At 44.0% G+C, this 26123-nt stretch overlaps 2 protein-coding genes across 3 annotated transcripts in view; one reads left to right on the forward strand and one right to left on the reverse strand.

Moving 5' to 3' along the window:
* The window catches only part of macrod1 (mono-ADP ribosylhydrolase 1), a 103802-nt gene extending 94458 nt beyond the window's left edge, over window positions 1-9344 (reverse strand). The window contains exons 1-3 of one of the 2 annotated variants that reach the window (XM_084150029.1): window positions 8324-9344; window positions 7880-7990; window positions 6476-6586 (exon numbers count right to left, since the gene is read on the reverse strand). In XM_084150029.1, coding sequence (XP_084006155.1) covers window positions 6476-6586; window positions 7880-7990; window positions 8324-8798 — 697 coding nt within the window. In that variant the 5' untranslated portion in view covers window positions 8799-9344. Of the gene's footprint in view, window positions 1-6475; window positions 6608-7879; window positions 7991-8323 lie in introns of both variants that reach the window. The other variant, XM_084150028.1, reaches the window with a different exon arrangement.
* A 3226-nt stretch (window positions 9345-12570) lies between these two features.
* On the forward strand, window positions 12571-23125 carry LOC311107510 (fermitin family homolog 3-like). Its single transcript, XM_084150008.1, has 15 exons — window positions 12571-12698; window positions 14279-14403; window positions 14636-14869; window positions 15055-15171; window positions 17515-17683; window positions 17798-17900; window positions 18192-18299; window positions 18545-18679; window positions 19237-19283; window positions 19480-19604; window positions 19813-19919; window positions 20461-20673; window positions 21390-21514; window positions 22375-22516; window positions 22833-23125. The coding sequence occupies exons 2-15, from the start codon at window positions 14280-14282 to the stop codon at window positions 23010-23012; spliced, it is 1929 nt and encodes a 642-aa protein (XP_084006134.1). The 5' UTR covers window positions 12571-12698; window position 14279; the 3' UTR covers window positions 23013-23125.
* Window positions 23126-26123: the final 2998 nt, after the last annotated feature.

Below are 26123 nucleotides of genomic sequence, written 5' to 3' on the forward strand. Positions count from 1 at the left end.
ACTACAGACTCCCTGGTTCGATTCCAGGCTGTATCACAACCGGCCGTGATTGGGAGTCCCATAGGGCGGCGCACAATTGGCCCAGCGTCGTCCGGGTTTGGCCGGTGTAGGCCGTCATTGTAAATAAGAATTTGTTCTTAACTGACTTGCCTAGTTAAATAAAAGGTAAAATAAAAAATAAAAAATATGTCTGTCATTTTGGAGCGCTTCAGCATTGCAGTGGTCCGACCGAGCGGAACGCGTATGAGTGTGTGCATGTGGGTCGACAGACAAACTTCCTAACTACAGTGTGGATATAGTTGGCCTACAGTAGAGTATCCACAGTTAGAGATACACTAACTAAAACTGACAGAAATAGCCTGAAGTCACTACAGAAACTACAGCAGCCAGAGATACAGTGCCTTCGGAAAGTATTCAGACCCCTTGACATTTTCCACATTGTTACATTACAGCCTTATTCTAAAATGGATTACATAAAACATTTTCCTCAGCAATCTACACAATACCCCATAATGACAAAGCGAAAACTGGTTTTTAGAATTACCTTATTTACATACGTATTCAGACCTTTTGAGCTCAGGTGCATCCTGTTTCCATTGATCATCCTTGAGATGTTTCTACAACTTGATTGGAGTCCACCTGTGGTAAATTCAATTGATTGGACATGATCTGGTACGGCACACACCTGTCTATATAAGGTCCCACAGTTGACCGTGCATGTCAGAGCAAAAACCAAGCCATGAGGTCGAAGGAATTGTCTGTAGAGCTCCGAGACAGGATTGTGTCAAGGCACAGATCTGGGGAAGGGTACCAAAACATTTTTGCAGCATTGAAGGTCCCCAAGAACACCGTGGCCTCCATCATTCATAATTGGAAGAAGTTTGGAACCACCAAGACTCTTCCTAGAGCTGGCCGCCCGGCCAAACTGAGCAATCGAGGGAGAAGGGACTTGGTCAGGGAGGTGACCAAGAACCCGAAGGTCACTCTGACAGAGCTCTAGAGTTCCTCTGTGGAGATGGGAGAACCTTCCAGAAGGACTTGCTTGGGGATGCTTTTCAGTGACAGGGACTGGGAGACAAGTCAGGATCGAGAGAAAGATGAACGGAGCAAAGTACAGAGAGATCCTTTATGAAAACCTGCTCCAGAGCACTCAGGACCTCAGACTGGGGTGAAGGTTCACCTTCCAACAGGAGAATGACCCTAAGCACACAGCCAAGACAACGCAGGAGTGGCTTCGGGACAAGTCTCTGAATGTCCTTGAGTGGCCCAGCCAGAGCCCGGACTTGAACCCGATCAAACATCTCTGGAGAGACCTGAAAATAGCTGTGCAGCAACGCACCCCATCCAACCTGACAGAGTTTGAGAGGATCTGCAGAGAATAATGGAAGAAACTCCCCAAATACAGGTGTGCCAAGCAGCGTCATACAATAGAAGATTCAATTCTGTAATCGCTGCCAAAGGTGCTTCAACAAAGTACTGAGTAAAGGGTCTGAATTCTTATGTAAATGTGATATTGAAGATTTTTATTTTAAAGAAATTAGCACCAAAAAAATCTAAAAACCTTGTTTTTGCTTTGTCATTATGGGGTAGATTGATGAGGGGAAAAAAACAATTTAATCAATTTTAGAATAAGGCTGTAAAGTAACAAAATGTGGAAAAAGTCAAAAGGCACTGTTTTGGCCAGCCAGCAGCCAGTAGAGATAGCAGTCTGTTACACCTACAGCCAGAGATATAGGCCAGCCAGCAGCCAGTGACTAAATCAGGAGCCCTAAGTACAGTGTAGATAAGTAGGGAGGTAGTGTGGGGCCTGTTTTAGTCACTGAGAGTGAAGCGGTGGAAATCACTCAAACTCCCTGCGGCTATTGGGGCCAGCCACCTGTCAGTGCTGCTGTGTTTTCTCTAGACTAGAGGGTTTAGGCGTTGAGGTTGAAACACAGCTGCTCTGCTCCGGTCTGTCTGTACGGCCTGGACCTGGACTGACGGGATTGCCGCTTATCTTGTATCTGAGCTACTGCTACAACGGTGACAGTGAGGGTTCCCCACAGCAACCAGGGGCCTCATCTCTAACACCCCCTAAGAGGCTGGAGACCTGGGAATCTAATCAGCAAAAACATTTAGCCCCTGCCCATACCTTACACTGTCTGACAGCAGGTACAGTGAGTGAAAAAAGTATTTGATCCCCTGCTGATGTTGTACATTTTCCCACTGACAAAGACATGATCAGTCTATAATTTTAATGGTAGGTTTACTTGAACAGTGAGAGACAGAATAACAACAAAAGAAATCCATAAAAATGCATGTCAAAAATGTTATAAATTGATTTGCATTTTAAATGAGGGAAATAAGTATTTGACCCCTCTGCAAAACATGACTTAGTACTTGGTGGCAATCACAGAGGTCAGACGTTTCTTGTAGTTGGCCACCAGGTTTGCACACATCTCAGGAGGGATTTTGTCCCACTCCTCTTTGCAGATCTTCTCCAAGTCATTAAGGTTTCGAGGCTGACGTTTGGCAACTCGAACCTTCAGCTCCCTCCACAGATGTTCTATGGGATTAAGGTCTGGAGACTGGCTAGGCCACTCCAGGACCTTAATGTGCCTCTTCTTGAGTCACTCCTTTGTTGCCTTGGCCGTGTGTTTTGGGTCATTGTCATGCTGGAATACCCATCCACTACCCATTTTCAATGCCCTGGCTGAGGGAAGGAGGTTCTCACCCAAGATTTGACAGTACAAATCCATCGTCCCCGTCCATCGTCCCTTTGACGCGGTGAAGTTGTCCTGTCCCCTTAGCAGAAAAACACCCCCAAAGCATAATGTTTCCACCTCCTTGACGGTGGGGATGGTGTTCTTGGGGTCATAGGCAGCATTCCTCCTCCTCCAAACACAGCGAGTTGAGGGCAAAGAGCTCGATTTTGGTCTCATCTGACCACAACACTTTCACCCAGTTCTCCTCTGAATCATTCAGATGTTCATTGGCAAACTTCAGACGGGCCTGTATATGTGCTTTCTTGAGCAGGGGGACATTGCTGGCGCTGCAGGATTTCAGTCCTTCACGGCGTAGTGTGTTACCAATTGTTTTCTTGGTGACTATGGTCCCAGCTGCCTTGAGATCATTGACAAGATTCTCCCGTGTAGTTCTGGGTTGATTCCTCACCGTTCACATGATCATTGCAACTCCACGAGGTGAGATCTTGCATGGAGCCCCAGGACGAGGGAGATTGAAAGTTATTTTGTGTTTCTTCCATTTGTGAATAATCGCACCAACTGTTGGCACCTTCTCACCAAGCTGCTTGGCGATGGTCTTGTAGCCCATTCCAGCCTTGTGTAGGTCTATAATCTTGTCCCTGACATCCTTGGAGAGCTCTTTGGTCTTGGCCATGGTGGAGTGTTTGGAATCTGATTGATTGATTGCTTCTGTGGACAGGTGTCTTTTATACAGGTAACAAGATGAGATTAGGAGCACTCCCTTTAAGAGTGTGCTCCTAATCTCAGCACGTTACCTGTATAAAAGACACCTGGGAGCCAGACATTTTTCTGATTGAGAGGGGGTCAAATACTTATTTCCCTCATTTAAATGCAAATCAATTTATAACATTTTTTACATGCGTTTTTCTGGATTTTGTTGTTATTATTCTGTCTCTCACTGTTCAAATAAACCTACCATTAAAATTATAGACTGATCATGTCTTTGTCAGTGGGCAAATGTACAAAATCAGCAGGGGATCAAATCCTTTTTTCCCTCACTGTAGCTAAGCCATTACTCTGCTATTACAGTGGTAGAAACAAGTCTAAATTGAGCTGTGGGTTTAATTTAAATAAAATTAACGCAATCTAATGCTGATATAACAGAACTAAAAACTTGTTGACTTGAGGAACTTTACAAGAGCGTAGAGTCACGCACCCACACACATTCACCTCATCACTCCAATGACAATTCACATGGTCCTCTGTAGCTCAGCTGGTAGAGCACGGCGCTTGTAACGCTAAGGTAGTGGGTTCGATCCCCGGGACCACCCATACACAAAAAAAAAATTTTTTAATGTATGCACGCATGACTGTAAGTCGCTTTGGATAAAAGCGTCTGCTAAATGGCATATTATTATATTATTATTATTGCGTAATCCATCTTAATCAAATAGCCCATCAGAGACAATATATCCTCCTCTCAATCGCTTTCTCTCTCCGCTGAGGCCGGATGGAGTGATTGAGGGGTGTAAAGAAAAGGATGTTTTACCTTCCAACCCGCCCTCCTCCACCTCTCTAAGACAGCTCTTAAGTGCTTGTGGGTTTTTATGTTTGCAGTGTTTTATAGGAGAATGCAGGAGCCAGCAGCAGTAAAATGGTGAAGGGGTGAGTGGGGAGGGGGCACAAACGACGTAAACAGTCCTCCCCTATCGGCTCGCCCTCCCTACTGATCGATCAGCAGCACAGTGAGTGAAGTGATGCGAGTGTGTGGCAGTGTGTGGCAGTGTGTGTGTGTAGTCCTTCCTCTATCATTATTGTAGAAGGGAAGGCCCCCACACCAAACTCCATGTCACCACTCTGGTTGCCATAGTGAAAGAGATTCTCATGAGAGGTCCACATGATCCCTGTCTCTGTTACTCCTATCTCACTCTAGCTTTGTCCAACATCGCACCCTATTCATTCATTTTGCTGTGCGTCTGGCCAAATGTACTGCACTATATAGGGAATAGGGTGCCATTTGGTTTCAGATGCATTGTCAGTCAGCACATCTGGTTCCCTCACCTTGCTCTGCTGTCCCCTCTCCTCCAGGGGTTGTTAACAGCTCTGTTTCTCTTGTTTTCAGTGGCACTTTGCATAGTGAGAGTGGGACTCTATAAAAAGCCTTGTAAAACATACAGGCTGCCGGCTCTGATGTTGGAGCCAACATGACGTTAATGAGAGATTAGTTGTTCACACAGTACCACATCGGCAGCCATGTTGTTTTATGACAATTGACACTAAATGACCAATGAAGAAACATCATTTTCTATGCAAAACCTGATCATCAAGTAGCTCTTTGATGTTGGACTGGACACCACCCACTGTAATGCCAATTCAATGCCAAACTCAGTACTGATGATTAAAGTCTAGCTAGGACCACAAAGAAACTTCAGGCTGATATAGTATGATACACTTGACTTTACTGCCATCTAGAGGTGGAAAGTTACACTACACCTAAATGGCACTGAGAAACCAGTGTATTGTATGATATTAACCTCTTTCTAAAGCACACATAATAAATACATAAATACGATTTTGATTAGTTAATACTCTTTTTTTTTTTTTTCAAGGCCCTAAGAGAGGCCCTGCAGACAGCCAATAGGGCAATATTTCACTGGAAACTGAGAAGACCACAGGGTCAGGGTGGGTAAAGGTCAAAGTTCAACAACAGAAGTAGAGCATAAGCATTAGCTCTTTATAAGCTCTCTGGGTGGCACTCTGAGTGCAGTACAGTAGAGTCACACACACACACAAACACACGCACACACACACAAAGAGAAGATACGGTTTTCAACAAACTCCCAGAGCATTATTTACCAAAATGGAGGGATTATAAATGTGGGTGTGTAATCAGGTCAACTGTGACGTGGAGCGTGAAATAAGATACAGTTCACTCAAAAATCTATGATGGGATCAGGATAATGTATCACCCACAGGACATAGAGTTCTGACTCTAACCAAGACAGGCTATCAGTACGATAATACTTCTCATTTCACAGTGATTTGTCCCATATAGAGCACAGAGGCCGCAGGACAGATATACAATTAATGTTATACTATAAGAAATGTCACTTATTATTACTATAGGTAATGTTCCCTAAAATGTTATTACTTTAAGTAGTGCTGTCTTACTTATTACTAGTAATGCTATGTAATACTATGTTATTACTAGTAATGTTGTTATTACTAAGTAATGCTATGTTATTACTAGTAACGTTATTACTAAGTAATGCTATGTTTTTACTAAATAATGTTTTTACTAAGTAATGCTATGTTATTACTGAGTAATATTATTACTAGTCATGTTAGGTTATTACTAAGTAATGTTATTACTAGTCATGCTATGCTATTACTATGTTATTACTAGATAATGTTATGACTAAGTAATGTTATTACTATATGTGATTATGTTATTTCTAAGTAATGTTATTACTAGAGTTAAAGCTGGAATCCTTAAATGGTGAAACAGCCATGTCCGTTTGCGATATTACAACAACAAATAATTTACAGCAAACAACGAACACTGTTTTTTCCCCTCTGACATCATTGCACGTCCGATAGAAGAGCACAATATGTACTGCAGCAAAAAAATGGTACCATGCTGCGCCACGCCCCTCGGCAACAAAAACAATAACAGCGGTCGTGGGGCGGGCCGGGCGGTGGTGCCGTTTCCCCCTACTGCGGATTCCATCTTTAAGTTGTGTTATTACTATAATGTTATGTTAATATTAGCTAGGTTGCTATATGATCACCTGCATTGACGATCCCATCAATCTCCAGTTTGGTGATGTCACCGCTGAACAGGGAGATCTTCTTGTCCAGAGCTTCGTTCCTCTTGAAGTTGGTCCCCTTGACTGAATCACCTTGGAGACAGAGATGAACACCTGCTCCTTTCAACACTGTTATAATAACACTGTAATATTAACATGGTTTTACTGTTTATATATGTTGTCTTTTCAGAATATCTATAGTGGACACTAAGCGACGCTGTCGTCCTGGGGCCCGATAACACTACTAAACTAGCATTAACTAATTTACATTAACTACTGCTGGGCTGGACCAAACACATGTAAACCTGTGTTGTGGGTCCCCAGAACGGGAGCTGAGAAACAACAAGGGTTTAGAGCAGTGGAGGCTGGTGGGAGGAGCTATAGGAGGATGGGCTCATTGTACTGGCTGGAATGAAATAAATGGAACGGCATCAAACACATAAAACATATAGAAACCACATGTTTGACTCCGTTCCATTGATTCCATTCCAATGAGCCCATCCTTTCTATAGCGCCTCCCTCCAGCCTCCACTGGTTTAGTGTGAGGAAGGAGCAAGATAAGACATCTTGGCAGTAAGGCATGGCTATAGCTGGCAGAGGGAAGATCATTTACTTGATGTGCAGCACACAACAGCAGATAGATTGCTAGGTGACCAGGTCACTTACTAGCGGCCTGAACTCCACGGCGAAGGAAGTTTATGGTGAACTTCACCAACGGCGTCGAGCAGAGACCAGGCTTTGTGAAATCTAGCTCAGATTACATTGATTCTCCCAAGGTCAATCATTTAAAAACATTTAATTATGAAACGCCGACCTTGTACCTATGTTTATCCTCTGTAAGCTGCATGCCTTTCTTTGTTTGCTGAAATCCAGACTTCTTCAATAAACGTTAATCAAATACAACCACCTACTGTTTGCTCATTGCTGTTGCTCTAAGATGGCAACTCAGTGCAAATGCGCATGAGCCCATTGACTCTCAACAAGGAAACAGTCGATGGTGGTATTTGATTAACATTTATTGAAAAAGTTTTTCAGCAAACAAGGACAAACATAGGTACAAAAAAAAGATGGGCGTTTCATAATTTATTTATTTTTAACTCTTAACCTTGGGTGAGTCGATGTAGTCAGAGTTAGATTCCACAAAGCCTGGTCTCAGCTCCACGCCGTTGCTTAAGTTAATCAGAAACGTCCTTTGCCATGGAGTGTGGTTTAGTCCACTAGCAGTGGAGGCTGCTGAGGGGAGGATGGCTCATAGTAATGGCTGAAACGGCGCAAATGGAATGGCATCAAACACATGGAAACCATGCATTTGATGTATTTGATACCATTCCATTGATTCCGCGCCATTACCACGAGCCCGTCCTCTCCAATGAAGGTGCCACCAACCTCCTGTGTCCACTAGTGACTTAGCGGTCCACACAGGCACCTCGTCCAGGGACAGGTAGGTAGTCCTGTAGTGCTTCCTTCTCTCCTCCTGACTCATATGGAGCAAGGCATCTAAGGAAGAGGAAAGGGACAAAGAGTTGATGATTATGATCGTTCCACTAATCAATGTAGCGACAACACAGTGAAAAGGGAAATGACAAATGAACAGCTGTAATGCACTAATGGCTTGGTAGCCTAGTACCACATAAGGCCACGATGAGCCACTGCAAAGTAGTTTCAACATTTGAGTAGGCACCTACTTGTTTTCTATTGCAATTTAGGCCTCACAGCTTTGACCACTTTACTTTTCACATGCAACAGGTCCTGTTGAACAACCACATTCTCAACATGAGCAGCTATAGATTCCTACCCACACTCCCTGACTGTGTCTGTCTGCAGACTTACCCTTCACCTCGTTCCAGTCGCCTTTGGCTGAGTCGAGGTTTAGCCGCTCCGACCCCTCCGCCATGGCGAGATGGGCACTTGCGTGCAGGGACACCACCGCGGTCGTCACCCCAAGCGCGGCGAGGGCGATCCGGTACAACGAACCGTACTTTCCCCCGGAGGTCGAGGCCTTGTTATGCCCCTGAAACGACTCAAACGACTTCGCGGCAGATGTAGTTGTTGAAAACTTCTCCACACGGTTTGCAATGTGAATACCCCCTGGTTTCAGAATGGCCTTGCACTTTGCAGGGCTGGAGTTCGCCGAACTCTGCCCACTTCGCACCAGCGAATACACCTGACGATTTGCAACACCGAAAATGTTTCTAAATTTGGAGCACACAACGATATCACTGGTATGAAAGTCACCACTACGACAGCGGGAAAGTGGACCAATGGCTCTGATACGCGAAGAGAGAGTTGACATTTGAAATGCCATGCTGTGAGTGTGATCCTGAGGTCAAACCGACATAGAACTACTATTTCAGCTCGGTAGTTAGTTTCGTTTTCGTTATTTAAAGCGCATTCATCCAGTTTGAATATGGAGAAAGAAATACTTGGCATGTGCCATTTTGTTGTAAACAATGACGCATGGATTGTACCAAATGGGAGGGGAGCTATATGACCTATATAGAGTATGACCATAAGAAAAGTATGGCTTGTTGTGTTATAAGACACCTTGCAAGCTGAGTATAAACAAATCAATTATTCATATCGAGTCACCATCACGGTTCACTCGAATCATCAACGCCTTGTGTGGAATGTGGATATACAGTATGGTAGGAGCTCAGTGTGTTTTATTTGTTACTTTTTTTGTGTGAATTTTTCTCCCAATTTTCGTGATATCTAATTGGTAGTTACGATCTTGTCTCATCGCTACAACTCCCCAACGGACTCGGTGAGGTGAATGTCCACCGAAACACAATCCGCCAAGCCGCGTTGCTTCGTAAAACACTGCTCGCTTAACCCGGAAGCCAGCCGCACCAATGTGTCAGGAGCTCAGTGTTGAGCTGATCTAGTTTACTATTTCTGTCTGTCTCTCAGCTCCCTCTACTGGCCAACAGCTAAAATGACATCTTACTGTATAACGTAATTTGTAGCCTAATGACAGCGAGTGGAAACGAAAAACAATTCAAGTGTTACATAGAACTAGTCTCCTATTTCCTCATCTGCCATGTTGTGTTGTCATGTGTTGCTGCCATGCTATGTTATTGTCTTAGGTCTGTCTTTATGTACTGTTGTGGTGTCTCTCTTGTCGTGATGTGTGTTTTGTCCTTTCGCCTTTTGGTAGGCCTTCATTGTAAATAAGAATGTGTTTTTAACTGACTTGCCTAGTTAAATAAAGGTAAAAAAAAAATATATACAAACTTCTCCTCTTTCCTCATCTCCTCTTATACACACTATTTATTTTCAGTTCAGCGACCACAAAGGAAACATGAGGTGAGGAAATGTAGAACTGTTAGGACATAGTTTTGCTTTAGCTTTTGAAGGATGTCTCAACCAAGTGTCAAAGGTTACATAATAGCGACCCTTACTCCTGTGTGTGTGTGTGTGTGGACGTGTTTAACTATTTAAATTTGACCAACTGGGACATTTTGTTAGTCCCCACAAGGTCAAATGCTATTTCTAGGGGGTTTATGGTTAAGGTTAGAATTCGTTTTAGGGTTAGGGTTGGGAGCTAGGTTTAGGGTTAGGGGTTAGGGAAAATAGGATTTTGAATGGGACTGAATTGTGTGTCCCCACAAGGTTAGCTGTACAAGACTGTGTCTGTGTGTGTGTCCATCACATGTCAATTGACACATAGCCTACTGCAGGGGGTTCCCCAACTTGCGGGGTGATTTTATTTGGGCCGCCAAGTTTCTGAACCCCCAAAAAGTTTTGTTTAGTTTTTTTATTGTTGGACATAAAAGACTGTAAAAACACAAACAAATCAGAGCCAAGTGATTTTAATTTGGGAAATCTGTTCCAAATTATTCCCATGACTATGTTTTAGTCAAATATTTAGTTTGCGCTTCTTGCGGTCAATTTGCAGTTTACAGATTATTTGTAATTATGTTCTGGCACCCTGACCATCTGCTCAAGAAATAATCTCCCCGCGGCTTTTAGTTTAGTTTAGTTGAATAATTCAACCATTAAAAAAAACAAGCATACATAAAACTTGAAAAAGCCATTCATGCACATGAGTAAAATCATGGAGGATAACACACAATGAAGTCTGAGATTTACAGTGGGGAAAAAAAGTATTTAGTCAGCCACCAATTGTGCAAGTTCTCCCACTTAAAAAGATGAGAGAGGCCTGTAATTTTCATCATAGGTACACGTCAGCTATGACAGACAAAATGAGAAAGAAAAATCCAGAAAATCACATTGAAGGATTTTTAATGAATTTATTTGCAAATTATGGTGGAAAATAAGTATTTGGTCATCTACAAACAAGCAAGATTTCTGGCTCTCACAGACCTGTAACTTCTTCTTTAAGAGGCTCCTCTGTCCTCCACTCGTTACCTGTATTAATGGCACCTGTTTGAACTTGTTATCAGTATAAAAGACACCTGTCAACAACCTCAAACAGTCACACTCCAAACTCCACTATGGCCAAGACCAAAGAGCTGTCAAAGGACACCAGAAACAAAATTGTTGACCTGCACCAGGCTGGGAAGACTGAATCTGCAATAGGTAAGCAGTTTGGTTTGAAGAAATCAACTGTGGGAGCAATTATTAGGAAATGAAAGACATACAAGACCACTGATAATCTCCCTCGATCTGGGGCTCCACGCAAGATCTCACCCCGTGGGGTCAAAATGATCACAAGAATGGTGAGCAAAAATCCCAGAACCACACAGGGGGACCTAGTGAATGACCTGCAGAGAGCTGGGACCAAAGTAACAAAGCCTACCATCAGTAACACACTACGCCGCCAGGGACTCAAATCCTGCAGTGCAAGACGTGTCCCCCTGCTTAAGCCAGTACATGTCCAGGCCCGTCTGAAGTTTGCTAGAGTGCATTTGGATGATCCAGAAGAGGATTGGGAGAATGTCAGATGAAACCAAAATATAACTTTTTGGTAAAAACTCAACTCGTCGTGTTTGGAAGACAAAGAATGCTGAGTTGCATCCAAAGAACACCATACCTACTGTGAAGCATGGGGGTGGAAACATCATGCTTTGGGGCTGTTTTTCTGCAAAGGGACCAGGACGACTGATCTGTGTAAAGGAAAGAATGAATGGGGCCATGTATCGTGAGATTTTGAGTGAAAACCTCCTTCCATCAGCAAGGGCATTGAAGATGAAACGTGGCTGGGTCTTTCAGCATGACAATGATCCCAAACACACCGCCCGGGCAACGAAGGAGTGGCTTCGTAAGAAGTATTTCAAGGTCCTGGAGTGGCCTAGCCAGTCTCCTGATCTCAACCCCATAGAAAATCTTTGGAGGGAGTTGAAAGTCTGTGTTGCCCAGCGACAGCCCCAAAACATCACTGCTCTAGAGGAGATCTGCATGGAGGAATGGGCCAAAATAGCAGCAACAGTGTGTGAAAACCTTGTGAAGACTTACAGAAAACGTTTGACCTGTGTCATTGCCAACAAAGGGTATATAACAAAGTATTGAGAAACGTTTGTTATTGACCAAATACTTATTTTCCACCATAATTTGCAAATAAATTCATTAAAAATCCTACAATGTGATTTTCTGGATTTCTTTCCCTCATTTTGTCTGTCATAGTTGACGTGTACCTATGATGAAAATTACAGGCCTCTCTCATCTTTTTAAGTGGGAGAACTTGCACAATTGGTGGCTGACTAAATACTTTTTTTCCCCACTGTATATCCATTGTGGTCCTCTTGAAACAAGATGGCTAGGCAAGATCCAACACGGTTTAACACAGTATGACAGAGAGATAATAAAACAAACTGAATCTAGTTGATGAACCCTGGCCTACTGTATGTATCCCATGACCCTCCCTCCCCCTCCCCTCCCCAGACTGCTACACAGCCAATGAGACTGACATACGGTCGTTATAACTGACAAACACACACAGAGACACACACACTCACAGCAAAATTCAGTGTCACTGTCACTCACACTTCCGGTGGCCGGAAACTGACAAAGGAGGAACTCCCTTTTATTGGTCCCCACTGACATGTGTACCGCATATCATACATAGACCACAACTCGAGACGCAACCCAAAACAGAGACAGAGAGGGGAAGTGTTACAGTGTAACAGGCAGGTTTCACTGAATTAGTCCAGAAGGGTAGTTTCACAGAACAAGCAGAAGAGGGGTAGCGGGTCTTTTTTGAAAGAAGCTGCCAGAATCCCCTGCATTTTGGACGGTGGAGAGGGTAAGATGCACAAGAGTGTGTAGCTAATGATGAGGCGGACTGTGTTGTGTGTGTGAGAGTGTTTCGCCTGGAGTCTCAGAGAGAGATGGAGAGAGGTGTCTTTCTGGTCGATTGTGGTGTTGGAGGATGGGACAGAGGGATGGAAGTGAACAGTATAGGACGGCAGTAGGCTTCTATTCTATCTATGGGCCAAAACTCTCACTCTCCTTTGCTGTGAGTAGAACAAGACTAGTCAAGTTACAAGGTGCTTAACCTTACACCATGTTGTTATTACCATACTTGACATGACACAGACACACACACACACACACACACACACACCAGTGGAGGCTGCTGAAGGGAGGACGGCTCATAATAATGGCTGGAACGGAGTGAATGGAATGGCATCGAACACCTGGTGTATTTGATACCATTCCACTGATTACCACGAGCCAATCCTCCCCAATTTTGGTACCACCAACCGTTCTGCCAGTCACATTCTGTTAAAGGTCCCCAAAACACACACATCCCTGGGTCGCTCCTCTTTTCAGTTTGTTGCAGCTAGCGACTGGAACGAGCTGCAAAAAACACTCAAACTGGACAGTTTTATCTCCATCTCTTCATTCAAAGACTCAATCATGGACACTCTTACTGACAGTTGTGTCTGCTTCGCGTGATGTATTGTTGTCTCTACCTTCTTGCCTTTGTGCTGTTGTCTGTGCCCAATAATGTTTGTACCATGTCTTGTACTGCTATCATGTTGTGCTGCTGCCATGTTGTGTTGCTGCCATGTTGTTTTCATGTTGGGTTGCTGCCATGCTATGTTGTTGTCTTAGGTCTCTCTTTATGTAGTGTTGTGGTGTCTCTCTTGTTGTGATGTGTGTTTGGTCCTATATATATATATATATATATATATTTTAAATCCCAGCCCCCGTCCCCGCAGGAGGCCTTTTTCCTTTTGGTATGCCATCATTGTAAATAAGAATTTGTTCTTAACTGACTTGCCTCGTTAAATTAAATAAAAATAAAAATAAAGAACCTCCTGTGACACACACACCCACACAGAGGACATTTAATGGTGTTGTGTATGGTAGGGTCTGAAAGCGGAAGTATGCATCCAGAATGATTGTCGAAGTTAGAAATAGGAAGTGTGTATCAGTTGTCATAGTGAACTTGTCAGAATAACCTGGTAATCCAGGGTGTGTGTCTGTGTGGGACGTGCGGTTGGGATTGGGAAGTATTTTTAAGTGTCAGTCTTCTTATCATGTGACATACACACACATTTTCTGTCCTCCCCCTTCACACGTTCTTTCTCTCATTCTTTTTCCCAACCCAACACCTGTTCCTCCCTTACTATTCTCTCTCTCTCTCTCTCTCTCTCTCTCTCTCTCTCTCTCTCTCTCTCTCTCTCTCTCTCTCTCTCTCTCTCTCTCTCTCTCTCTCTCTCTCTCTCTCTCTCTCTCTCTCTCTCTCTCTCTCTCTCTCTCTCTCTCTCTCTCTCTCTCTCTCTCTCTCTCTCTCTCTCTCTCTCTCTCTCTCTCTCTCTCTCTCTCTCTCTCTCTCTCTCTCTCTCTCTCTCTCTCTCTCTCTCTCTCTCTCAGTATGGCAGTGTGGGACCTGTCAGTTATGGTGGAGGACCTGGGAGCTGATGCTCCGCCCATCACTGTCAGTGTGACCTCTGACCTACACATAGGCGGGGTCATCCTCAAACTGGTGGAGAAGTCACGTGAGTCTCACACACACACACACATACACACATATTCAGATAGTGCACACTGTATGGTGGAGACCAGCAGGCTCACTACCCTGCACAGCTTATATCCAAAGACAGAGCACTATGTAGAGGTGATATTCACTCATACTATCCACCACAAGTAGATCCCAAAGCCCTGACTGTGTGGGTGATGCATGGTGGACATGTTGTGTCAGAGGGCTCACCAGTTTCCTCCCCTGTGCAGAGGTAAAGCGCGACTGGTCGGACCATGCCCTGTGGTGGGAGCAGAAGCAGCAGTGGCTCCTGCGTACGGCCTGGACCCTGGAGAAGTGTGGCATCCAGGCAGATGCCGGGCTCATCTTCATGCCCCAGCACAAGCCCCTGAGGCTGGGCCTGCCCAACGGCCTGACCCTCAGGCTCCGGGCCTGCTTCTCTCGGCCTGTGTTCCACACTGTGCTGGGCATCTGCAAGATGCTGAGTGAGTTTAGAAATAAATTCCTTTATTTTCTATTTTCCAGAAGTTTGTTTTTACGTCAACATAACAAATGAATCCACAAACTACCACATGACCTGCGTATCGATTTAAGTGAAAGAAAGTGTGACACTCCACAAAATGCTTTTTCACCCATCTCTCCATTCTTTATCATCCCTCTCTCATTCCAGACATCCGTCGGCCAGAAGAGCTGTCCCTGCTGCGTCCTGTAGAGGAGAAGAAGAAGAAGAAAGATAAAGACTTGTCAGAGGAAGTGTATGACCTCACAGAAGTGCCTCTCACCTCAGGTACACACTATGACATCATCACGGCCCCATCGACCCTCAGCTGACCAATCACAGTATGAAGAGCAGAACCTGCATCGTTATGTCTGACTAATTATTAGCATAACTAAGCTTGCTTAAAACGTATGTAACTAAGTAATTGCTATAGTAGTAGTAGTAGTAGAAGTAGCAGCAGTAGTAGTAGCAGTAGTAGTAACAGTACTTGTAGTAGTAGTAGTAGAAGTAGTAGCAGCAGTAACAGTAGTAGTAGCAGTAACAGTAGTAGTAATAGTAGTAGTAGTAACAGTAGTAGTAATAGTAGTAGGGGCGGCAGGTAGCTTAGTGGTTAAGAGCGTTGTGCCTGTAACCGAAAGGTCGCTGGTTCTAATCCCCGAGCCGACTAGGTGAAAAATCTGTCGATGTGCCCTTGAGCAAGGCACTTAACCCTAATTGCTCATGCAAGTCGCTCTGGTTAAGAGCGTCTGCTAAATGACTAAAATGTAAAAAATGTAAATGTAGTAGCAGTAACAGTAGTAGTAGTAATAGTAGTAGTAACAGTAGCAGTAACAGTAGCAGTAACAGTAGTAGTAGTAGCAGTAACAGTAGTAGTAGTAGTAGTAACAGTAGCAGTAACAGTAATAGTAACAGTAGTAGTAGTAACAGTAGTAATACGATCTAGATATACAGTTGAAGTCGGAAGTTTACAGACACCTTAGCCAAATACATTTAAACTCAGTTTTTCACAAATCCTGACATTTTATCCTAGTAAAAATTCCCTGTCTTAGGTCAGTTAGGATCACCACTTTATTTTAAGAATGTGAAATGTTAGAATAATAGTAGAGAGAATGATTTATTTCAGCTTTTCTTTCTTTCATCACATTCCCAGTAGGTCAGAAGTTTACATACACTCAATTAGTATTTGGTAGCATTGCCTTTAAATTGTTTAACTTGGGTCAAACGTTTCGGGTAGCCTTCCACAAGCTTCCCACAATAAGTTGGGTGAATTTTGGCCCATTCCTCCTGAAAGAGCTGGTGTAACTGAGTCAGGTTTGTAGGCCTCCTTGCTCACACACGCTTTTTCAGTTCTGCCCACACATTTTCTATAGGATTGAGGTCAGGGCTTTTTGATGACCACTCCAATACCTTGACTTTGCTGTCCTTAAGCCATTTTGCCACAACTTTGGAAGTATGCTTGGGGTCGTTGTCCATTTGGAAGACCCATTTGCGACCAAGCTTTAACTTCCTGACTGATGTCTTGAGATGTTGCTTCAATATATCCACCTAATTTTCCTTCCTCATGATGCCATCTATTTTGTGAAGTGCACCAGTCCCTCCTGCAGCAAAGCACCCCCATAGCATGATGCTGCCACCCCCGTGCTTCACGGTTGGGATGGTGTTCTTCGGCTTGCAAGCCTTCCCCTTTTTCCTCCAAACATAACGATGGTCATAATGGCCAAACAGTTCTATTTTTGTTTCATCAGACCAGAGGACATTTCTCCAAATAGTACGATCTTTGTCCCCATGTGCAGTTGCAAACCGTAGTCTGGCTTTTTTATGGCGGTTTTGGAGCAGTGGCTTCTTCCTTGCTGAGCGGCCTTTCAGGTCATGTCGATATAGGACTCGTTTTACTGTGGATATAGATACTTTTGTACCTGTTTCCTCCAGCATCTTCCTTTGCTGTTGTTCTGGGATTGATTTGCACTTTTCGAACCAAAGTACGTTCATCTCTAGGAGACAGAACGCGTCTCCTTCCTGAGCGGTATGACGGCTGCGTGGTCCCATGGTGTTTATACTTGCGTACTATTGTTTGTACAGATGAACGTGGTACCTTCTGGCATTTGGAAATTGCTCCCAATGATGAACCAGACTTGTGGAGGTCTACAATTTTGTTTCTGAGGTCTTGGCTGATTTCTTTTGATTTTCCCATGATGTCAAGCAAAGAGGCACTGAGTTTGAAGGTAGGCCTTGAAATACATCCACAGGTACACCTCCAAATGACTAAAATGATGTCAATTAGCCTATCAGAAGCTTCTAAAGCCATGACATAATTTTCTGGAATTTTCCAAGCTGTTTAAAGGCACATTTAACTTACTGTATGTAAACCTCTGACCCACTGGAATTGTGATACAGTGAATTATAAGTGAAATAATCTGTCTGTAAACAATTGTTGGAAAAATTACTTGTGTCATGCACAAAGTAGATGTCCTAACCGACTTGCCAAAACTATAGTTTGTTAACAAGACATTTGTGGAGTGGTTGAAAAACAAGTTTTAATGACTCCAACCTAAGTGTATGTAAACTTCAGACTTCAACTGTATTAACTATAAGACCCAATATTGAACCTGTCTTGTTTCCCTTCGTACCCAGTGTCCCGTCCCTGCTTGTATAATGGAATGCCTGCCCATTTCGCGGACTCCCCTAAGACTGAGAATGTGTACAAGATGCTGTCAGTCTCCCAGCCTGCTCCCGCCCCGGAGGCCATCGCTAAGATGTACCGCCCCGCCAGTGTGGTAGACAAGGCCCACATCCACAGCAGGTAGACATACAGACATACACACATACATTTCTTTGTCTATCTTCACTTCTCTCTGTAGTCGTCTTTCGTTCTAACTAATTTCTCTCTCTCCTTTCTCCTATCTCTCTCTCTCAGGTGGCTGGACTCTTCTCGTTCACTGATGCAGCAGGGAGTTCAGGAGAATGACAGACTCTGGCTGCGCTTCAAATACTACTGCTTCCATGACCTGGAGCCCAAGGTGTGTGTATGTCTCTGTGTGTGTGTGTGTGTGAGTGAGCGATATACCGAATGGAAAGTGATAGTTGGATTGGAAATAGCCTCTAAAATAGAAGTGTAAACTCTACTCTCGAATCTAACCACCTGGGTTTCACTGCCTCGCTTCTGTGCCCTCGTCTGACCTCTCTCTCTCTCTCACATCTTTTTCTCACGCTTTCTTGTCTCTCTCTCTGCCCCCTCACCTCTCTCTCTCCCTCCCCACCTCTCTCTCTCTCTCCCTCCCCCTCCCTCCCTCTCCCTCCCTCTCTCTCAGTATGATGTGGTGCGTCTGACCCAGATGTATGAGCAGGCTCGCTGGTCCATCCTACTGGAGGACATAGACTGTACTGAGGAGGAGATGATGCTGTTTGGAGCTCTACAGGTACACAGGATGGATCCATACTAGACATGTGCCTTCATGCTAATACATGAACCCCAATAATCATACACCAAAAGAGAGCATCAACTGTCAAAATGAGATACTGTCATTGTAAACCAGATATAACATTACCACAATCACGTACTCAAATGGAACAGGCCTGTGTTGTCCTATTTCTAATGTGCTGTAAGTATAACTATGACTAACTCTCTCTTCTCATCTTCAACCCCACCAAAACACACCCACAGTACCACATCAACAAGCTGTCCCTGTCGGAGCCCCAGACGATGACCTCCAGTCCGGCCATGGATGACCTGGACTCAGCCCTACAGTGTCTTGAGGTCAAGCTGGATGGGGCAGACAGCAGCCCCCAAGACATGCTGGTCAGAATATTATGACTCTTTATTTCACCTCTACAGAAACATTTCCCACAATATATTTTATTGTGAAGTCAAAATATGATATGTATTTGTGAATATGTATTTCAGTTATGTATTTTGATTATAAATAAAGTAGCGTAGCTCTTTCCTGCAGTCAAATGACCAAATCGCCGTCTGGTGTTTCTATGTCAAACGGTTTTGTTATATTTCAATCTTCTGTGATGTATATAAAGTGTAATATTGGGATGCAAACTCAAAATTGAATACATTTCAACTCTATATCTGACATGGTACAGTTGTCTTCTTTTTTTGAAGACCATAACCTTGTGTTTGAGGTGTATACCTTTGTTTCAAAGTAGATTTGTTTAAGACTACCAAGAAACAGTCTGCGTGACCCTGATTTAGCCCACTGCAGTAAAAGGTTAAATTAAGTAGAATTCAATTATAATATGTTTTTTATCGACACAGAGTAACAGGATGCCAGAATTATTTCCCATGCCTATTTGAAAAGCAGATGTCAGACAAGGAATCATTTGCATGTTGCTTTGTCTTACACACAGGAGAACCTGACTGCCCCAGAGCTGAATGATTATTTGAAGATATTCCGGTAAGATCCGGCATTTGTGTGAAAAAATGTCTGATTCCTCATTTCCCGCACTATTTTTAGAATGGAACACACCAAATCATACACACACAAACATGCACAATCAGCACACACACACACACACACACACACACACACACACACACACCCACACCATGTGAAGCATAATAACAGTAATAACAGTGTACTTCTGTTTCAGGCCCAAGAGGTTGACTCTGAAGGGATACAAGCAGTACTGGTTCAAGTTTAAGGATGCCTCCATCTCCTACTATAAGAGCAAAGAGGAGAGCCTGGGAGAACCCATTCAACAGATCAACCTCAAAGGTATGAAGCAGACACTTAGGGAGAATCTCAATTGCATTTCCTTGATTTCTTGCATCCTCTCTCCTGGCCTCTTCTTAAAACCCATTGGATGAGAAGGTCAGAGGAGAAGGAATCAAGGAAATGCAATTGAGATTCTCCCTTAGATCAATTGTCTTTTGTCTCTTTCACCTGCTTATACACACAGTACAATAACCTTTCACCTTTTCAGGTTGTGAGGCCGCTCCAGATGTGAACGTTGCTGGACAGAAATTCTGCATCAAACTTCTGATCCCAGCTCCAGAGGGCATGAACGAGGTCTACCTGCGCTGTGAAAATGTGGGTTACACACACACTGCCAGATACATGAGTAGTACATTTCTTACAATTTTTATTGAAAGTGTAGATAAGATCCACGATAAGGTCCAAGATATTGTCCATAACTGAATTATCTCTCCCTCCCTCCCTCCCCTCTCCCCTCTCCCCTCTCCCTCTCCCTCTCCCTCTCCCTCTCCCTCTCCCTCTCCCTCTCCCTCCCCCCCCTCTCCCTCCCTCCCTCCCTCCCCTCTCCCTCTCCCTCCCCTCTCCCTCTCCCTCTCCCCCTCCCTCCCCTCTCCCTCCCTCCCTCTCCCTCCCTCCCTCCCCTCTCCCTCTCCCTCCCTCCCTCCCCTCTCCCTCCCCTCTCCCTCCCTCCCTCCCTCCCTCCCTCCCCTCTCCCCCCTCTCCCTCCCTCCCTCCCTCCCCTCTCCCTCTCCCTCTCCCTCTCCCTCCCCCCCTCTCCCTCTCCCTCCCCTCTCCCTCTCCCTCTCCCTCTCCCTCCCCTCTCCCTCTCCCTCTCCCTCTCTCCCCTCTCCCTCTCCCTCTCCCTACCTCCCTCCAGGAGGAGCAGTATTCCAGGTGGATGGCAGCGTGTCGTCTGGCCTCTAAAGGGAAGAGTCTGGCAGACAGCTCATTCCAGAGCGAGGTCCAGAGCATCCGCTCCTTCCTGGCCATGCAGCACACCAACCCCAACACACACACCGACGACAGCATGAGCATCAACACACACAGCCTGGTCTCCCCACGCTACAGCAAGAAGTACAGGGCCAAACAGGTACAGTAGAGATGAACATCCTCATCCTGAAACACACTCTCATGTACTAATGATAAACCCTGATGAACTACATAATGATATACAGGTAACTGCCAAAATAAAGGAAACAGCAACATAAAGTGTCTTAATGGGGCGTTGGGCCACCATGAGCCAGAACAGCTTCAATGCACTGTGGCGTAGATTCTACAATTGTCTGGAACTCTACTGGAGGGATGCGACACCATTCTTCCACCAGAAATGCCATAATTTGGTGTTTTGTTGAAGATGGTGGAAAACGCTGTCTCAGGCGTGGCTCCAGAATCTCCCATAAGTGTTCAATTGGGTTGAAATCTGGTGACTGAGACGGCCATGGCATATGGCTTACATCGTTTTCATACTCATCAAACCATTCTTTGACCACTCGTGCCCTGAGGATGGGGGCATTGTCATCCTGAATATAAATTATTGACCATAAGTTGAAGGTGATCACTCAGAATGGCTGTGTATTTATTGGCATTTACCATGCCCTCTAAGGGGTTGAGTGGACCTAAACCATGCCAGGAAAATGCACCCCACACCATAACAGAGCATCCAGAACCCTCATTTACGGAAGTGTTTCCTCTATTTTGGCAGTTATCAAACACAGTACAACACAGTTGAGTCACTTTAGAGAGCATTTTATCTCTCTCTAACTCCACATAATATAACCATGACCCTCTCTCTCTGGCCATGCCCAGTTGACCCCTCGTATCCTGGAGGCATATCAGAACGTGGCTCAGCTCTCCCTGACCGACACCTTGCTCCGCTTCCTCCAGATCTGGCAGGCCCTGCCCGACTTTGGCATCTCCTTTGTGGTGGTGAGGTAAGGAGGATCTGGCAACCCAGTGTATCACACGTTTCACAGCGAGGCTATTCTCTGTACCTAGAATCAAATCTTGCGTGCACTAGCTAGGCAGTTACCTCAATTGTAATTTATGTTAACAGTCTATCACCAAAGATTAGTGAGAGGCTAATGGCTGGCCCAATGATAAGTTGTTGTGGTGAAGTTGAGTATAGTGGCTGGTCTAAGGATAAGTTGTTGTGGTGAAGTTGAGTCTAGTGGCTGGTCTAAGGATAAGTTGTGGTAAAGTTGAGTCTAGTGGCTGGTCTAAGGATAAGTTGTGGTAAAGTTGAGTCTAGTGGCTGGTCTAAGGATATGTTGTGGTAAGGTTTAGTCTAGTGGCTGGTCTAAAGATAAGTTGTGGTAAAGTTGAGTCTAGTGGCTGGTCTAAGGATAAGTTGTGGTAAAGTTGAGTCTAGTGGATGGTCTAAGGATAAGCTGTGGTAAAACTGAGTCTAGTGGCTGGTCTAAGGATAAGTTGTGGTGAAGTTGAGTTTAGTGGCTGGTCTAATGATAAGTTGTGGTAAAGTTGAGTCTAGTGGATGGTCTAAGGATACATTGTGGTGAAGTTGAGTCTAGTGGCTGGTCTAATGATAAGTTGTGGTGAAGTTGAGTCTAGTGGCTGGTCTAAGGATAAGTTGTGGTGAAGTTGAGTCTAGTGGCTGGTCTAATGATAAGTTGTGGTGAAGTTGAGTCTAGTGGCTGGTCTAAGGATAAGTTGTGGTGAAGTTGAGTCTAGTGGCTGGTCTAATGATAAGTTGTGGTAAAGTTGAGTCTAGTGGCTGGTCTAATGATAAGTTGTGGTAAAGTTGAGTCTAGTGCCTGGTCTCTGACCCGTTCAGGTTCAAGGGAAGCAGGAAGGACGAGGTGCTGGGCATCGCCCCCAACCGTCTGATCCGTATCGACCTGGGGGTGGGAGACGTGGTCAAGACCTGGCGCTACAACAACATGAGGCAGTGGAACGTCAACTGGGACATACGACAGGTGACCTGACCCGTCAATCAATCAATCAAAATGTTCACATTTTTCTGCACACACAATCTTCTTTAGTAATCTATTTCACCAACTACACACTGAACACTGTCTCTGTATCCCTTTTTCCTGGTCATTTAGCTTTTGCTCATCTTTCCTGTGTGTGTGTGTGTTACTAACTGTGTGTGTGTGTGTGTGTGTGTGTGTGTGTGTGTGTGTGTGTGTGTGTGTGTGTGTGTGTGTGTGTGTGTGTGTGTGTGTGTGTGTGTGTGTGTGTGTGTGTGTGTGTGTGTGTGTGTGTGTGTGTGTGTGTGTTACTAACCCTCAGGTGGCCATAGAGTTTGATGAGAACGTGAACATAGCGTTTAGTTGTGTGACGGCTGACTGTAAGATCGTCCATGAGTTCATTGGAGGCTACATCTTCATGTCGACACGCAGCCATGAGCAGAGTGACACACTCAACGAAGAGCTCTTCCACAAGCTGACGGGGGGCCACGAGGCTCTGTGACACCCTCTGTGACCCATGAATATAATGTTATAGAAAACTATTAACAATGTAATGAATTGTCAATTCTGAAATCTGGAATTAAATATGTTTATTATGACATACATAAAACAGTTGACAGTTGTTTTAATTTCCCGATGAGGCATTTGGCTTGATGGTTGAGTGTCCTTAAGAGTATGGTGGCAGTTTCCTGAAATATGACAAAATGCACAGGAAGCCACAGGAAGCCACAGGAAGGCACGCAGTGTGTGCGTGTGGGTGTGTTCCTATCTCTGTGGAACAGTTGAGAATGTCCGTTGACAAAACCACAGCTTGTGCCTGCTGTTTCCCAACTGATAGATAGCATCATTTTGTGTCTTCCAGTCATGTGACAGTGTTGTCAGGAACACCAGTCAGTCTCTGTGCCTGTACTGTGGCCTGTATGGTAATAGAGCTGTTGTTGTTGAGGGTGTTTTCAGACTCATAGTCTCACTCACCCAGAGTCTTCAGGGTTCTGGTTCCGAACAGTATCGGTTTCCATGGAAACAGTCTAGACAGAACTGGAAATCGACAGCTGTCTTATGACAAATTCAGCCATGTCTTTTACCTCCGAAGCGCAGATAAGCCTCTTCACCTACTCCAGTGGCAGAATACTCTCTGAAACAGAAGATTTCTATAATTTGTCAATATTCACTTCCCTGTCTATCTATCCCATCTAACATCCTTCCCCTCATGAGTGTGTGTCATGTGTGAGGTACTCGTGTGTGGGTCTTAGTTTTAGGGCTGAAGTTTCGGGGAAGTAGTTTCCCCTCAGTATCCCCAGGTGTCAGCAATACACTGTTCTCCGGCCAGAAGAACTGGAAACCCTCTGCACAGAAAACAGAAACACATAAAGAAAAATACTTATGCATTCAGACATGAGAACACTCCAATGGCAGCTCTCTGCTACTGTAAGTTACCTCGGTTGCTCTTACCAGACAACGATTTGGGGATGTCAGTGAATATGGCCAGGTCACAGTCTCTCCTCATGTCTGGAGCAAAAGGATACATACATCAAAGGAAGCCCATCTATGAGAGGCTCTATGGGAAGTTTCCCAGACCCAGATTAAGCCTATTCCAGGACTAAAAGCACTTTAAGAAATCATTCATTGAGCATGCTTTTAAAGCTAGGAGTAGGCTATTAAGCCTTCCCAGAAAGCCGTCCTTATTTGGGCAAAAAAAAATTGGGGTGGAACACAGGGGACGGTAGTGCGTTTTTTCCATGGTTTACATTTGCTCTTCTGCTTGTATTTTCCCTATAAACAATTGCCTGACTTTTTATATTACCCTAATGAAGTTTAGAAACATTTGTAAAGGTTTGGTGTGGCTATTATTAAGCTTTAGCTACTGCAGGTCTTTGATATGAAGGCAGTACGCCCCGGTGTTCCAACTGACTCCGACAGCTGAACTTGAGGTGAGGAAAACTGTTTCAGGCCTACCAGAGTTACTCCTTACTTACTTACTTTATTGTCCCCATGGGGAAATTTTGTTGCAGTGTCATGTACACATTTAAACTCCTATAATCTAACAATATAATGCTTATATTTTCCTAAATATTCAGATTGAAAATTAACGAATTACCATCCTTCTGTACGTCTATATCTGTATAGCAGACGCAGTAGCCATCTGACATAAAGAAATGCATGTCGGTGTCGTAGCATGCCAACGGCATATCTCTATCTTTCTGGAGTTAGGCCTAAGCTTCACTTCATATATACAGTGGTCACCTAAGCCTTTGCATGCAATGCCCTGATACATTTAGTGCTAAAATCTCTGACAGCTGAACCGTGAGGAGGACAATTATTGTTTTAGGAAAGTAGCCTAAACACCCCCCACCCAAAAAAATAAAAAATAAAGCTATAAAAGTTTTGCATATGCTACACATCAAAACACAGGGAATAGGGTTTTTGTAATTTGTTATAGGCTGTTTTTATGGACACGGAAATGTGGCTCATTTGGCCAACATCCCTCGTTTATTGATGGTGCTGGCTGTGCCAGGTTGGATCTGAATGCATATGGATGTCCATTAAATGTCTCAAATGTCTGGTCAATTAAAATCTTCCCTGTCACGTTGTCCGGTGCCAAATTTTCCTAAAGGACATTCGCAAATGCCATATTTTATTATATTAAGATTTTTTAATATTCACAAGAAAATCTGTTGCCAATTGGATGGAAACCTAGCTACAGTATAGACACCCTAAAGACTCTGGCAAGTGCGCCAGTCCAGTGTCACTTGATTATGCCTGCACATCATGGTTCACCAGCAGCCCCACACATCTAAACAATAAGCTACCAGCTAAACAAGCTTGGAAGAATTGGACTTAACCTCCCCCCTCATACTCATCTGGAGGTTGAGCATTTTGTTGTCTCTCTATGTAATGTGTCTGTATCTCTGTAATGTGTCTGTCTCTATGTAATGTGTCTGTATCTCTGTAATGTGTCTGTCTCTATGTAATGTGTCTGTATCTATGTAATGTGTCTGTCTCTATGTAATGTGTCTGTCTCTATGTAATGTGTCTGTCTCTATGTAATGTGTCTGTCTCTATGTAATGTGTCTGTATCTCTGTAATGTGTCTGTATCTCTGTAATGTGTCTGTCTCTATGTAATGTGTCTGTCTCTATGTAATGTGTCTGTATCTATGTAATGTGTCTGTATCTATGTAATGTGTCTGTATCTCTGTAATGTGTCTGTATCTATGTAATGTGTCTGTATCTCTGTAATGTGTCTGTATCTCTGTAATGTGTCTGTATCTATGTAATGTGTCTGTATCTCTGTAATGTGTCTGTATCTATGTAATGTGTCTGTCTCTATGTAATGTGTCTGTATCTCTGTAATGTGTCTGTATCTCTGTAATGTGTCTGTATCTATGTAATGTGTCTGTATCTCTGTAATGTGTCTGTCTCTATGTAATGTGTCTGTATCTCTGTAATGTGTCTGTATCTATGTAATGTGTCTGTATCTCTGTAATGTGTCTGTCTCTATGTAATGTGTCTGTATCTATGTAATGTGTCTGTCTCTATGTAATGTGTCTGTATCTCTGTAACTCTGTAATGTGTCTGTATCTATGTAATGTGTCTGTATCTATGTAATGTGTC

The sequence above is a fragment of the Coregonus lavaretus genome (genome assembly GCF_964263955.1).
Source record: "Coregonus lavaretus genome assembly, chromosome: 32".
Lineage (NCBI taxonomy): Eukaryota > Metazoa > Chordata > Actinopteri > Salmoniformes > Salmonidae > Coregonus > Coregonus lavaretus.